Genomic DNA, 15,947 nt, shown 5'->3' on the forward strand with positions numbered 1-15,947 from the left:
TTTGGATTTTTATTTCAGCAATCGTTGTCTTGTAGAATGAATACCCAGTCTCTTGCCCCATTGTTACATTCCCATTTTCTTCCATGTATCTCTATTCTTCTCATCTAACAAGAGTATCAGTCATACTGAATTAGAGCTCATTCTAAAGCCTTCACCCTAAGTTTATTACAATTTCAAGATGCTGTTTCCAAACAAGCTCACCATAAAAGGTATTAGATATTCAGGATGTCATGTTGGGGTAATGGTCAGACCATAAATACTCTGTATGATTCCTTTTCACTTTGTTGGGTTATTAACTACAACTATTTTTGATTTAGTGGCTGCTTTGGGGCTCACTGTATACATCTTTATCAGTCTAACTTCAGATTATATTATACCCCTTTGTGAATAGTGTAAGAAATTTTCAATGGTACTTTTCCATTTCTTTTCTCTGATAATAGTTGAGTTATATTAACCCTGTAATATTTAATTTTTGTTAAAAATTCAGCTACACTGAGATTTAATGATACAAGTGTATGCACATGCATGCAATATATATTCAGCTCTCCTCTGTGTAGATGCATGTTTACATATGGCATTTTTTCTTTCTACTTGAAATCTGTAAGAGTTTTCTCATCACTACTGAGAACAATTTGATATGTGAACTGATACAGATTTTTTTTCTTCCTTGCAGATTCAATGACTTTAATTCTATTTCTGTAGCTTATTAAAACTATTTGGTCATTTCAGAAAGTATTTGTTACCTCTGCTTTGTGTGTTAAGAAACTTTGATTTTTCACATACTATATATGTTAGGAAAAAAGTTTTTTTTAATCTTTTTTTGTCATTGTTGCTAGACATCAGCCCTTACCAATAGGAGCCCGTGGTTAACTATAACAAGTACCTAGGACCTATATTTGATCAAAAGCCCAATTAGGTAAAAACACTTTGACAGCAGAGCTGATTTAAGAAAATCAAAGTGTGTCCCAGGGTCCTGCTAGGGTGACCAATATTTGCTGCATTTTAGATACGTGACTCTCAACTGGTGGTAGGCATATATTCTCAAAAGTACTCTCAAAGACAATTTTAAAACCATGTCAAAAAATTACAAGAAAGACTATCTCATCAGTAAGTGTTCCAGCACTTTGCTCACTTCCATTAGACATCCCTTTTTAGGTCCCCACCTCACATTCCAGCCTTCTCTTCTGATGCTTTAGTGTAAAATAAGGGCAACCCTCACAGTTTGCAAAGGCGAGAGAACTGTTCTCTTTCTTTCCCCTTCTCATTTTTGGGACAATGCATTAAACAGTAGTTAAAAGCCAAGGTCAGCAAAATGGCTCAGCAGATAAGGGCACTAGCTGCTAAGTTTGACAACCCGAGTTTAAACCCCCAAACCCAGAGTGGAGACAACTGACTCCTGCGAGTTGTCCTGACTTCCACACATATATAAAACATGCCCAGAAACACACATATGCACATACAAAATAAATAAGCAAATAAATGTTAACATATTGAACTGAAAATTCTGTTAAGTCACATGCAGCCCCACATGTACACACACACATGCACACAAATGATGTAATAATAAAAGACAGACTTTGACAAGTTAATACACAGAAGTTGAGCTAGGTTTCCCTCGAAGGGTTTAAGGATCTATGCACTCTCTGGGGATCCTTGGGACCTGAAAGATCAGTTGATGTCCTTCTATAGCACCTTTTCTGAGGGTCAAATAGAACCATACCTGTTTCTGTTTGAGTAACAGGAGCATTGAAGCTCACTGTGGCCATCTCATTCGGGGGGTGGTTTCTTTTCTGGTACATTCACAAAGTCAGCTTTGTCTTCGGTCAGATGTCTCTCCAATTAAGGCTATGAGCCACAGAGGCAACTGAGCACATCAGACAAAATCTTTGGGTCTTCAGAGCCCATCACTTGGGCTATGTAACTCATGGTCACCTTCCTGTAGAGCAGCCTGGAGGTTTTGATGTCTCTAACCTTCAGCAAATCTGTCAGCTGTTACAAGAGAAGCTTTCTACACTTTATATCTGCTGAAAGCCAGCTCAGTGATGTCATTTTAGCTAAAGATTAAATGTGGATATGGAGCCTGGGCTGTGATAAAGGCCTGAAGAAATGTGAAATCCACGGACTTAATTCCCTATTGCACTGATCAGGAAGGGAATTCATTTGTAATCAGCCTTCCAAACTACCTAATAGCTATTCTTTGGAGGAAGTATGGACTAAATTCCTTAAAACTCACAGATTTAGGCAACATTTTCTAATTTAGAAATCATTTTTATGTAATTTAACCCATAAAAGTAACATCTTTGCACTAAATAGGCCAATGGTAGAGTCTCCTTGATAAAAGGAGACCTATCACAGCTTTTCTGTTTTTACCCAGAAGGCTAGGCAAAGTAGCCATTCTTAAGGAGAAGAACAAATATAGGTAAAGATTGTGTGTTATAAAGTACCAGAAGAGCAGGCTAAAGGAAGGTTTGATGTCCCAAAGGAAGGGGCACTGGTATTTCAGGAATGTAGTTTAAGGAAAAGTGGCTAGGCACACTAATCTTCAAGAAGTTTGGCATAGTCTGGGAAATAGGAATAACAGGAAGAAAGGGACCTGGGTGATTTATACATTGCATGGATGACCATCAATGGATTCATTAGGAAGAAACATCATATCTGTTATAAGGACAGGCATTTAAAATGGACTCTTAACAAGTAATAATCCTGAATTGCAAAGTAGCTGGAGACATACAACATACTAAATTCCCAGAGTAATAAATGCACCAGCATGTGAAGGTGCTCATACCAAGGGGACTGGTGATAGGGACAATGTAACAGAATAAAGAATTTTGGAGCTTTTACTGTCATTGTGCACCCAATCAGGGCCAGTTTTGGGATTTAGAGGTCAAGGACAGACTCCTAACAACTTATATGTCCTTATCTATATCCTTTTTCTACTTTACTGTCAACTATTACTTCTCTCCCCTGACCCTGAAAATTTGGGTAATTGTATCTTTGAATAAAGCTCTTGAATATCACAATTACAAAAAGGGATCATCCTCAAAAAATTGACCAGCTCTATCCATGGTTCATACAATGAAACTATATAGTTACCATTTTCATCTAGCCTACAGAAAATGTGCATTAGATTATAACTCTAAATCTATGTTAATAATTTCATTAACAACTTACCTTCATCTCCTACAGGATAATGCAGAAGGAACAAAATTTAAGAACCCTCCAACACTTTTTATTAAGTGGAAAGTAAACATAGAGATTTCTTTTGCCTCTGCCAATGAAGCTATCACAGAGCCATGGTAGATGGCTTTCAAGCCCCTCTCCCCAAAGAGCAGTTCTCAGGTGGAAGCTGGATCTGTAGTCTTTTCTAGTGAACAAGTCTTCCAGGACTCCTGCCTTTGGGAAAGTACTTGACCACACAAGACCAAAAGGCACAACAATACACTTAGTTCTTAAGACGGGCCAAGAAAAGGAGTGTGTCACAGCACCTGTTAAGTCAAACACCCTCACCAATGTGTTAACAGACCACTGACTGTGAGAAACTCAGGTAACCCAACCTGGCATTTCATGAAGGAGCTACCCACAGAACAATTCTGAGAGCTTGTGAAACAATACTGTCAATCAGGGAAACAAGAACTATTTTGTATCTGAAGAAAGCATAATGCTCACAGAGACAGAAGTTGTACTCAACTCTGCCCTTCAATTAGAAAGAAGAAAAGCTGCTGGAACAGAAATTCAGTTTTCTAGAGTTCACGAGGAAATATAGAGCCAAAGTCCACCTAGCAGAGCATAAAGCCTTTTAAAAGCTATGCTACTCGAGGCTCCAAAATCAGAGCTGGCAAATGACTACTAGGCAACAAGGAACTGGTCAAATAGCTCGTGTATACTTTTCTTGTTGGATGAACTGTGAAGCAGTAGTGAAGGAGATACTCAAGAATGGGAGACGAAGGGAGAACAATTTAGTCTGATCAAAGAATCTACCCTGGTCAGAGTAGTAGCCTAATTAAAGTGGGGACTCGGGGAGCTTACAGGGCAACTCCAAAGACAGACTCCCAGGAAGCAGAACAAGGGCAAATGTGAAAACAAGGCCTCTCTCTAGACAAGGAAGCAAACCAATTACACTTTTTTCTTAAGCATCTCTGAAAAGTCCAGAACAAGTACCAGAGAGAGCTAGCTACCTGTGGCCAGTAGCACACCTGCATGGGAACAGGGATGTGTGTGATGAGGATGGGTGGGAGGGGCCCAAGGGACTTCTCCAGTATGTACTCAAGTATTGTATAAACTTCTGGCAGGAAACCAAAAGGCAAGCTTTGTGCTGGTGAAATGGCTCAGCAGCCCAACAAGTTTGAGCCCAGGGAGCCACATGAAAGAAGTGACCTCAAGTTGTGCTCTGACTCCATATATGTGCAGCGGCACACACGTACCCTCACCAAACACAAAATAGGTAAGTAAATTTTTTTTTTTTAAGGCAAGCTTCATAAATACAGCCCATGAAGAAAGCTGCATGGAGCACTTCAAAAAGAAAAAGCCATGGCATAGGAATATACATCTCTATGACCTATAGTATGTGCACAGAGACCCAAACCTACTGACTTGGATCTAAGTCACACTAAGGCTGGAGATTTTCCTGAATCAAAGAACTAAGAATCTGGTACAGAGACTCACAAGTCTACCAAGGCCCACATGTTCTCAAAGAGGCCAGTGAGGAAATAAAAGGAAGGGAGCCCTGCTTGCCCCATGACTCAGAACACAGTGCAGGAAAAGGAAGGCAGCACTCAAGACACTGGAAGCAATTCTTTCACCCTGCTTGCCAAAATAATCATTTAGCATCCACTTCTTAATACTTACCATGAAATACCTTACCCCTGATTTCAAGATTGCTCTGAAACAGAGCAACGGGGAGGGAATTTTCTTCTATAAAATTCAAAGTAATCAAGGCCAGATTTAACAGTAAGACATGAACCCAAGTGAACCTTCAAGTGAAGTCAATAGAGACAAGCTGTGACCATGGGCTGCAAAGGGCGGGTTAGGTTGGAAACAGGGTATTAAACGTTCCACACCAAGTTTCACCTTCATATCAAAACATCAAGAAAAAATATTTAGGAGGAATGTGACTCTTGGAAACATTTTGGCAGCACTGATCTCACTGTAAAAGAGTATAAACAAAAGAAAACATTAATTCTGAGAATGTTAATTTATATGGGTGGGAATCTGGCTCTAATTTTCAATTGAGCAGCAATCCAAAAAAACAAAAGCCCCATCTCCCTAAACAAAGTCAACCTCCTCACATTCAGTACATTACATGAAGGACGCTGGTTAAGCTTGCATGCTATAGTAGAATGACAAAATATAGGGTCTCTGGCTGTGCATTCGATGGCCAGAAAGATCTTGGGGAAAAAAAGAGATACATGGCTTGGAACCTGGAGTATCCTAAAATAAGCATTGAGCAACATAATATTTTAGGTTACATTTAGCCCCAAACTTTCCACAATCAAAAATTATCTCAAAAGCAGATACTGGATGGGTGTACTCTTGTATCTTTTTCTCTCTACAGTATAATCAATATTTCAAACCTTACTCCATAACGTAGTCAAATATTATCAATTAAATGGTTCGGAGGAGCATGTCTGTGTGTATGTGTGTTTACAATGGCACTTGACATTTAAATGAAACTGTTAGGGATCTCTTGACTACGTCTGTGTACTTCCCAAATATTAAGTTCCATGACAGTAAAGAAAACTTGGATTCACACCACCAAGCACATTGCTAAATAACTGTTTTTTTAAAGTGTTAGGCTATTAGATGACTAAAATAAAGCCTATCTGTAGGCAGAAGCTACTCATATCCCCTAAACATGTGCTGTTCTGTTACTACTTCTATGTCACATGAATTTTTATTAATTTCCTCTGAGTTGGTTATACACAAACACTGGAAGGAGATGGTAATGAGTAAAAAGAATGCACCCAGCTGGGCATGGTGGTGCACACCTCTGTGAGTTCAAGCTGGTCTACATATTGAGTTCCTGGACAGCTAAGCTTATAGGAAACCCTGTGTCAAAAAAGACCCCCCCCCAAGTTTTTTTAAAGAAAAAAGAATGCACCCTTAAATAATTGGATTACAAGTCCAATTGAGGAGATGGAGGCTAGCACAGAAGACTGGGATAGTATAAAGTCATTTACAAACACATGATGGTTACTCACCACCGTCTTACAAATATAAGCTCGTTTTCCTTCTGCTGCTTTTCAAAAACGGGGTATGTTAATAAAAGCAATGCATAATTGTTATCCCTGTTCAGTGGGAATCATGTGTAAGGAGTGTCTTAATGCTGGAAAAGCTGCATCTAGGATGAGGCGTCATATGCAGAAACAATTGTTGTAATGACTTTTAACTGGCAGTTTTGTAGAAATTTTGAAGTCTGGTTGATCAATCAGCCCCCTTGGCTGCAATCATGCCTTTCATCTATTCACTCAACAGATATGTATATTAGGCATTGAGATAGAGAGAACACATTCCTATTCTCATGAAGTTACAGCTTAAGGTGAAAATAAGGTAATTATGAAGCAAACATAGAAATGTAGTATAACTTGGAAGAATTATACATTCTAGGGACCAATTTAAAGATATATTGGTCCTGCATTATATGTTTGGTAGTCTCACTGGGATTAGGTGCTGGTTGAAAACACTTTGGGGATAATGTCTGAAATGTAGTTAGGGTTAACTTCATCTGACAAAGCCCAAGTATCATTTAGTTATTAACTGGGATGTCTTTGCTCATTCTCTCATCTTGAAGCACTTCCTGCTATAGTTGACTACCCTTGGGTAAAGGGTTCATTTGCCTCAAGAAATTTGAGGGGACAAGAAATGTGGCACAGCAGAGTGCTTGCCTAGCTTAAGCGAGGACCTGTCTTCCAGTCTCAGTCCACCATTCTCCTCCCTCCCCAACACATCTCACTACTGTGCTCTTCTGGCTTCACTGAGAAATGGGTCAAGCAGCCACCAAGCACAGTGATGGGACCTAAAAGGAGGATCATAGATGAATATTATTTTGGAGTCAATATTTCAAGATTTGAAGTATCTTCACTTGGACCATTTGTTTTCATATGATGACATTCAGTATATATCGGGTTATCTTAAAGGTTACAATGAGAGTTGAGAGTGGGGGTAGAGGACATTTAGCTTGTGGTATGAAGGCAGGAAGTAGGATGGGAACAAGATTCTAAGACAGGCTAGTTATTATGTAGATCCAGAAACTGTGTTCATACTCTGATGTAAACACTAGAGCCTGAGCCACAAATAAGTTCCTAACCTTAGAGTTTGGTCTACTAAGTGGAAAAAGAGACAAAATCAAGCATGTCAAGAAATTTTCTTCTCATCTTTCCTTTACTATGAGGTTAGTGCAACTCATGCTTGCATTTCCATGAACTTTGCTCTTAGTCTTCTCTCCTCCCTTTATTGCTTTTCCCTTATGACACTGAGGAAATGGTTACATGGATTGCTGTGCCAGAGTCCTGTAACTTCACCTCCCGCAGGCTTCTCTCAAGACCTATCCTTTCACCTGCCTTAGGAGAGGTTCCCTTGAAGCACAGATACTTCAAATAAAATGTGATTCAACATTTTACCCACTCCCCCCCAAATCTGCTCTTCTGTGCAGACCCAACAGCACCATTATCCACTCATCTATCACCCTAATCAGGCGTGTGGGACCTAGTTTGATTGTTCTCTATCCTGTCACTGCCCCTTCTATTATACCTTGTTTTTCTGGAATGGCAGCAATCTCTAAAATGCAAACATAAAAGCACTTATGCTCATCCAGTTCATATCATAATAAAGTGCAAAACTGCCTTTGCCTCTTAATATCTGCAAATAGTCATTACTATGGTCTACAATGCTCTTCATGATCTGTCAACCTGTCTAATCCTATCCTGATGCCATCAAACTCCACATTCAGGCCTACTGAAGATGCTCCACTTGTTGGGTACAGTACAAGGTTTTCATTTTCAAACCTGTTCTCTGGGTTTACCTGGTGATGAATCCTCAAGCTTTGTGGCTTTTCTAGTCATATTGAGGAACCACACTTTTTATCTTGGGAGCACAGAGAAGCCCATCACAGTGAAATGTTTAAATGTCAAACTCTTACTGAAGACCTAACTTCACCTCTTGCTCAGGCCTTCCTGTGGATATGAAGCCTGAAGGTAGGTTTTGTTTTCCTCCTTTATCCCTTCATCTTCATGCACACTGAAGAGCTACATTTCTGCAACAAAAGGAACTATAGAAAATACACTGTTTTCCTTGTCAAGTTGTTGTAATCATGGTAAGTGGTGGTAAGGAGTAGGGTATTAACCTTCTTCCAGGGAATCTACCTTCTTGGCAATTCCAACTGAGATTATATGGCTTGACTGTTAGCTTCCAAACTTTCCTCCCCGACTGCTTCTATACTAGAGGGCACTTAGGTTCAAGGTAAACGTTTGTCTTAAGGAAGCTCACAAGGTAATTTTCAAGAGAGCTCGTGGCTCATCTCTTACAGCAATCATGTATGGTCTGTGAGAAACACCTACCTTGACCTATGACTGGTATGCCTTTTATCCAGCTCCCACAGGCCACTTCAGGTATGTCTTACCCTGGGATCATTGCCAGAGTCAAATATCACTCCTGTGTTACCCCACATCCAAAAGATCACAGATTGAAGTCTCAAAGTACTTGAAACACACCTCACTGGATTTAAGGATAGCTGGAAAGATCTCAACTTCTTTTGAGACCAGTATTACCCTGATTACCAAAGATAACAAGAAAACTACAGACCAGTATCTTTTATGAATATAGATGCAAATATCCTAAACAAAATACTAGCAAACCAAATCCAGCAGCATAGAAAATGGTTTATGTAAGCATAGACAAGTGGGATTATTCCAGGAATGCAAGGTTGGTTCAATATACAAAAATCCATCAATGTAATACAACATATCAATAGAATAAGGGACAAAAACTACATGACAACCTTAATAGATACAGAAGCATTTGACAAATTCAATATCTTTTTTGATAAAAAACACTCAACAAAGTAGGAGTAGATGGGAATTTCCTCAACTTGAAGCATCTATGAAAAACCCAGCTAACATCATATTTAATGGCGAAAAACCTAATGCTTTCCCCCTAAAGTCAGGAACAAGAAAAAGATGTCCACTCTTGCCACTTCAATATTGTACTGGATGTGCTAGCCAGGGCACTTAGACAAGAAAATGAATTAAAAGAATCCAGATTGGAAAAGAAGCAAAAGTATTTCTATTCACGGATGCATAATCATATATACAGAAAATTTAATTCAGAGTAACTGAAGTATACAAGTTCAAAAATACACAAAAATCAACAGTATTTCTAGATGCTAGCAATGAATAACCCAAAAATAAAAATTATAAAATAATTGTAATAGCATCAAAAATAAAATGCTTATGAAAAAATTTAAACAAAGAGGTAAAGATGCATACACTGAAATCTATAAAACATCACTGAAAGGAATTACAGACCTCTAAACAAATGGAAAGACACTTCATGTTCATGAATTGGAAAATTTAATACTGTTAAAATAGTAACATTCTTTGATCTGATCTATAGATTCAACACAGTAACTACTAGAATCACAGGTGTTTTGCAGAAATTAACAAATTGAATCTAAAATCCATGTGGAATGCAAGGGACCCAGAAAAGACAAAATGATCTTTTAGTAGAACAAAGTTGAAAGACTCACACACTCCATATTCAAAAACTTACTATAAAGCTAAAGTAATTAAGACAGTGTGGTACTAGCATAGGGACAGACACACGGGACAATGGAAAAAAATTGAGGAGTCCAAAAATAGTCTTATGTTTACAGTCAATTCAGTTATGTGTGGTTGTTCTGTTTTTGCTTTGCTTTTGTTTGACAAGGGTGCCAAGACTATTAATAAAGAAGCAATAGTCTTTTCAACAATTAGTATTTGTTCTACAGGATATCCACATACCAGAGAATGAAGCTGGACCCCTATAATGCACCACATGCAAAAATGGATCAAAGACCTAAATATAAGAACTAAAACTGTAAGATGCTTACAAAATATAAGAAAAATGAAAACTTAACTTGTACACAAATTGTTCATAGTTGTAGTATTCACAACATCCAAGAAGCAGAAACAACACAAGTATCCATCAACTGAATGGACAAACAAAAAATACAGTATATCAATACAATGACATTATTCAGCCACAAAAGAAATAGTACCAATACATGCTACAACATGGATGCACTTTGAACACATTATTCTAAGGGGGGGGGGACACAAAAGGCCACATATTGTATGACTCCATTGATATGAAATGTCCAAAATAGGCAAATCCATAGGCAGAAAGTAGATTAGTGGTTGCCAGGGGCTGGGAGTAAAGAACAGGCAGTCACTCCTAATGGGTACAGAAAACTTTTTACAGTGATGAAAAATGCTCTGGAATTATATAATGATGACAATTGCACAATTTTGTGAATATACTAAGTCACAAATTTTACAATTTTTAAAAGGGTGAATTTTATACTATATGAATTGTATCTCAAATAAAGATGAGGGAAAGCACATCTCTTCCATTTTAAGATGGATGAGATAAGGTAAGCTCTTCCAAAATAAATCTTTACAAACATTTCCAATCTCTCAATATTTTTAACTGGCAAATGTTGGGAGAACTCCTCTCAGGATGTCTTGCAAGATGTTGTCTAGCATCCATACAGCAATTTCACTGAAACCACACAACCAGTGATAAGGTAGGATTGGGTATAATCCAAGCCAAGGGAATGGCAGGGCCAAGACTAAAAACCAGAGTCATCTGACTGTGAAGGCTGCACCCTCAACCACTGCGTACCATTTCCCAAATACATCACATCCTATTGTCAATGGATTTTTGGAGAATGGAAAATAATTAGGATAGTTATCTCAGGTCACATCTAAAAATCTTAACTTGATTTGTGAATTTTAACAAGGGCAAGATTGACAGATTTTAGATGGATATGTGGGCCAATACCTCTATTCACCTTTTTACTGGTTCCACATCTTTTGGCAAGATGCATAACCTCTCAAGTTACAGTGACCTATTTTGTGAAGATGAAAAACCATGTGCACAAGTACTTGACAGTCACTGAACCACCTCTTTAGACACTAATTTGACTTAAGCAAAGGAAAAGGTTAAATGTGATTCACATACATATAGATAACTGTTTGGCTGAGGAATGCTCCTTAAAAATTTAAGGGACTAAAAACAGAACGGTTTAAGGTATCAGCTCACATCTCTGCTGTGAGAAAGAGGGAAGAGTATGGCACAGAGGAGATGGCTGCAGAGGATCCTAATTGAGAGCATATCATAAGGATGGATGTAGTGGAATTTTACACACTGTGCTTTCACAGCCCTAATCATTTCCACCCTCTAACCTCGTTTTCCATAAGACTAAAGTGACTGTCAGTGATTCCAAAGTCTCCTCTTCCAGGAGTATATTCTTAACCAGTGTGTACTTAGTGCCCGTGAGAGTCAGAAGGATTAAAAAGATAATTTCCACTGTGAACTTAGATTCCACATAGGAGTACAAGAAAAAAACCTCAAAGGAAGGTTCAAAATCAAAGCTGTAATGTGGAAGGATAGTCATTTCCTAAGGCCTTCTAAACTGTTCCAACAATGTGACTCACCATGCTATGCTAGGATGTGGAGGCGCACTGGGGTTCCCTGAATCAGTCTTTTGGGCATGATGCTTTAAAAACATAAAAGTGTAACTGAGTTGTACAAAATAGGTCTGAGTGAAGATGGTGGGTAAGGATGTAGAGAGGTGCTTATAAATAGGATATATTGGGAAGTTATGTAGAAATCCACCTATATGGGGCAATGGATGCAGATTTATTCAAAGGGGAAGCAATTGGGAGGAAGAGGGTATTAATGTAAGAAAAAACAAGTTTCAGGACAATGAAGATGATTAGAAGTAGTTAAGAGTCAGGGAGAAAGAAAACCTGGGAAGCATGAGGTTCAGTAAAAGATCAGGGATGGAAATAAAGAATGGAAGAGATTTGAGAGAAAAAAACCCCCAACAGCCTGCAACAATTAAGGGATGAAAAATTTCAATAGCTGGGGTAAAGGTGAAATTTAAATCTTTTTTTTTTTTTTTTTTTTACAATGTATTATTAGCAGAAGTGTGTATGATTGGGGGGGGGGATCATTACCATGGCACACACATAAAGATCAGAGGACAACTTTGTTGGAGCTGCTCTCTCGTTCCACTTTTACATGGGTTTCAGGGATTACACTCAGGTCACCAAGCTTTGCATGGCAAGCGACTTTACCCAATTGAGCCACCCCACCAGCCCCTGAAAGGAATAGTTTTTAAGAAAGCAATAAAGAATGGACAGGAGAGACACATTTGGAATTTTGTTTTCAGGTGTACTGACTTTGAGGAATCAGGAAGACTTCCTAGAGAGAGGTCTGAGAAGAAACACAGCTGGAGAAGAATTCTGGGGAGTTATTGAGGTTGACCAGAAAGTTTAGACAAGAAATTTAAGTAGAATCAGAAGAGATCTAGATTGCCTGGGGTAGGAAAAAAACAAAAAACAAACAAACAAACAAAAAAAAACAAAAAAACAAAACAAAACAAAAAAACAAGCAGTTGAAACAGTAGCCCAATTTTACCGTGTTACCAAGATTTAAGACAGGATTTCTTAATTTTGGCAAATAGGAGAATATGAGAATCCTTGTAAATTTTCAGTGAAATATCACTGAATGAGCAGCTTTCACACAGTGAAATGTAGTCCGCATCTGCATCTAAACTGTCCTCTAATTGTTAACAAAAGTTAGTTAATTCATTGATCTGAATGCAGAAGGGGGCAAAAAAGGGCCTTGGAGGGACTCTATCCTTGTAAACACTTTCCTCCCTAAATTGAAGGATTTCTTTACATTCTAACATCAAGAGGAGGAAAGACAAGAGAAGCAGCATGTGACAGTTACTATTTTTGTAAAATTCTGGTGGCCCAAGGAAGGGCGGGGAAGATAAAGTCTTTAGAGAGTGGCTAATGTTAAGATCAGAAATAATAACTTTGAGATAAGCAGCTAAGGGGATAAACTTCATGATGAGTAGCATTAGAAAAACACTTTGTTCTCGAATAGCTTTGTATGTATTCTTATGAAAATCTTTAAAAAGGCTTGAAATCTCAGCACAGTCATTTTCTTGTGGAAACAGGGAGTGGTGCTGCCCAATTACAAGTTATGTCCTTTCTAATAAGACACTTGTGTCAAGGAGGAATGAGTAATGTGAGCAAGTTCTCTGCTTAGAAGCCTCATTTTCAGGTTTCCTTTTGATGTATACCTCCCTACAGGGGGATATAAAGATAAATTTTAACTGGATTTTATCACACAATTAACTAAGACCATAGTATATACAGACACTCATTTATTTGCTGCAGCTGTCAGGCTCCAGAAAAGTTTGGCTGCAGGTTGTGCTTTTATGTTGTATGTTTGAAATGTTCTACAATACTAAAAGGTTTTCTTTTGTTCTTAAGATCCTATTCCATGACATTCTAATAAAGCAGTAATGAAAAGGCAGTCATAATAATGTGCTATTATGCCCAGAAAAACTAATTAGTAAGCAAGTGAGAGCAGTGATTTTTTTTCTCATAAAAAATTTAAGGGTGGGTCTATTAAATATATTGGTGTTACTTCTGTCTGATAGCCTATATCATCATTTAAAAATGCTTCACACAAATATACTATTGCAACTACTTCAACACTGTAGTGATCATAAAACTGGAGAACTGAAGAGCACAAATTTCTTCATGAATTTATTTTATAAAATGTCCCCATTTAATTTCTCCTATTATCACTTTCATAATACATAAGAAGCACAGTGGATGAGAGGCCCTTTAAGATGACCACAGTCACATTGAGCGTTCCTTGCATCAAGGTAGCATACATATCTAAACAGTGTGCTAAAGGCTGGCCCAGAAAAACCCCATGTTACCTTATCACAATATGGAAAGCACTGTGTTCTTTTTTCCCATTAAATTATGGTTTTTAAAAATGCCACCACATTATTTAGCATTACAGAAAATAATAGTTCTGTCTCAATTACTACAATAATTAAAATAATCCTGAAAGACATCCTTTTTCCCCCTCCAGTGATTTGAAAGCTGCATTTTTTCCCCCAGTCATTTTAAAGCATCAGGTTGATTTGCACTAATTGTTAAAACAATCAAGGCACAAGCTCAGCAGGTTAGCTGTAGCTTGTAGTAAAATGATATACCAATATGTCTCTCCTTAGTTAAAAATACATAATCCTTTTATTTTATAATGCAACAAAAGAAATTAACATCATAGATACAGAAGACTAGGAATGGGAAACTACTACTTTAAATATCCAGTCATTTAAACCTATTTGTACTTTTTGTAGTAGATGAAATCTTTAACACTTTCTTAAGTAAAATTTAATCTTTGGGGATATACAATGTAATTCTCAGGAGTAATAGTTCCATTCATTTCAAGGCCTGCTTACTGTATGACTAAGTAACACAAGGCACAGTAGCCATCCTTTCTGTTATACTGCAACACTGATCAGGTGCCTTGAAAAAAGTTGATTAAACAAGATGATGGCAACATGAAGGGGACACTTTGGATTGTCTATTTAAAATCTAGGTAATAAGTAATTAAAGGTTTATTTTAAGTGCACTTTCACATGCTTGTTTATAATAAACAACAAACTTTGTTGTAATAGGCTTGACTACCCTATCATTTGGCCAAATGCACTTTCCCCAGTAAACTTAAAACAAGACCAACAATAACAACAACAACAAAAAAAATCCCTGTCCTTTCATATACTAAGAAAGAGGATTGGCTACCGAAACAGTTCATTGCAAGACACATGAAGACAACATACTGTGGCATGAGTTGTTTTAATCTGTTGTGCTGTTACTAAAGTTCCAAGGGCTGCGGTTCAAACATTCCAAGTTCTCCCTTCCATCTTCATTGATTCTCAAAATTTTGTACAGAAAACTCTTTGGGGGCTAGAACAGCAGTACTTGCATCACACTGTTTCTAAGACTTCAAGTTTCAAAAGCAAATCATTTAAAAAAAAATACAGTTCCTGATTTGAGTTAGATACAGGGACAAAAAATTAGCACATACTTGAAGGTTACATGGTCTACAAATGGTGGCAATGTTTTCCTTGGGAGAGTAGTTTTGTTGGTATATATATTTTAAATACTCAAAAAGGCTCAACTTCAAGCAGTAATAAACACAAGCAAAAGTGATTTAACCCTTAAAATAAATATTCAGAAAAACCTCTCTGTACATACAAGTGAAAGAATATGTAACACTTTCACGCAAAAAAATAATTATAATAATAATAAAGGATTTGTTCATATATGTAGCTGAAATCTGCTGTTCCAGCCCACAATGTCCCCAATAAAGAAGGGAGGCACAGACATAGATGACTACTGTGGTTCACTATCTTACAGCCTTTTTGCACTGGGACACTATCACCACCAAATTATCCCTCTTATTATATTTATTAAATTTTTTAAAACTTTTTTTTCCTCTTTTCCTTTTTTTTTTTTTTTTTTTTTTTTTTATAGCATGCCAAATCCTTTGGCATACGTGATGGCCTTCAACAATCTCTCTTTAAGTTTTTCTTTGCTTGAATATTCCGGAAGTAAAAGGACATTAAAGCAAGTATGAGATGTAGGTAACCTAAATAGAGAGAAAGGGGAAAAACAGGAAAATAATAAGTCATGGGAAATATATTCACTATTATATGCTCCTACTTTTAGATGACTTATCTAGTAAGGATGGTTTGCAATGAAGAATACATTAAAGTAAATCATAAACATTCTCCTGTCCATCTTCAATGAACCAGATTTTCTTATTCTATGAATGAGTACTAATATAATGGTAATGGAGGTAACATTTTA

General features: G+C 37.4%; 1 protein-coding gene across 4 annotated transcripts in view; it reads right to left on the reverse strand.

Moving 5' to 3' along the window:
• Window positions 1-12,145: 12,145 nt before the first annotated feature.
• Window positions 12,146-15,947, reverse strand: part of Ube3a (ubiquitin protein ligase E3A) — a 105,417-nt gene continuing 101,615 nt past the window's right edge. For all 4 annotated transcript variants that reach the window (XM_008833628.3, XM_008833626.2, XM_029563795.1 and 1 more), the window contains one exon: window positions 12,146-15,726. In XM_008833628.3, coding sequence (XP_008831850.1) covers window positions 15,606-15,726 — 121 coding nt within the window. In that variant the 3' untranslated portion in view covers window positions 12,146-15,605. The remainder of the gene's footprint in view (window positions 15,727-15,947) is intronic.

The sequence above is a fragment of the Nannospalax galili genome, unplaced genomic scaffold, assembly GCF_000622305.1.
Source record: "Nannospalax galili isolate Female #2095 unplaced genomic scaffold, S.galili_v1.0 scaffold135, whole genome shotgun sequence".
Classification (NCBI taxonomy): Eukaryota; Metazoa; Chordata; class Mammalia; order Rodentia; family Spalacidae; genus Nannospalax; species Nannospalax galili.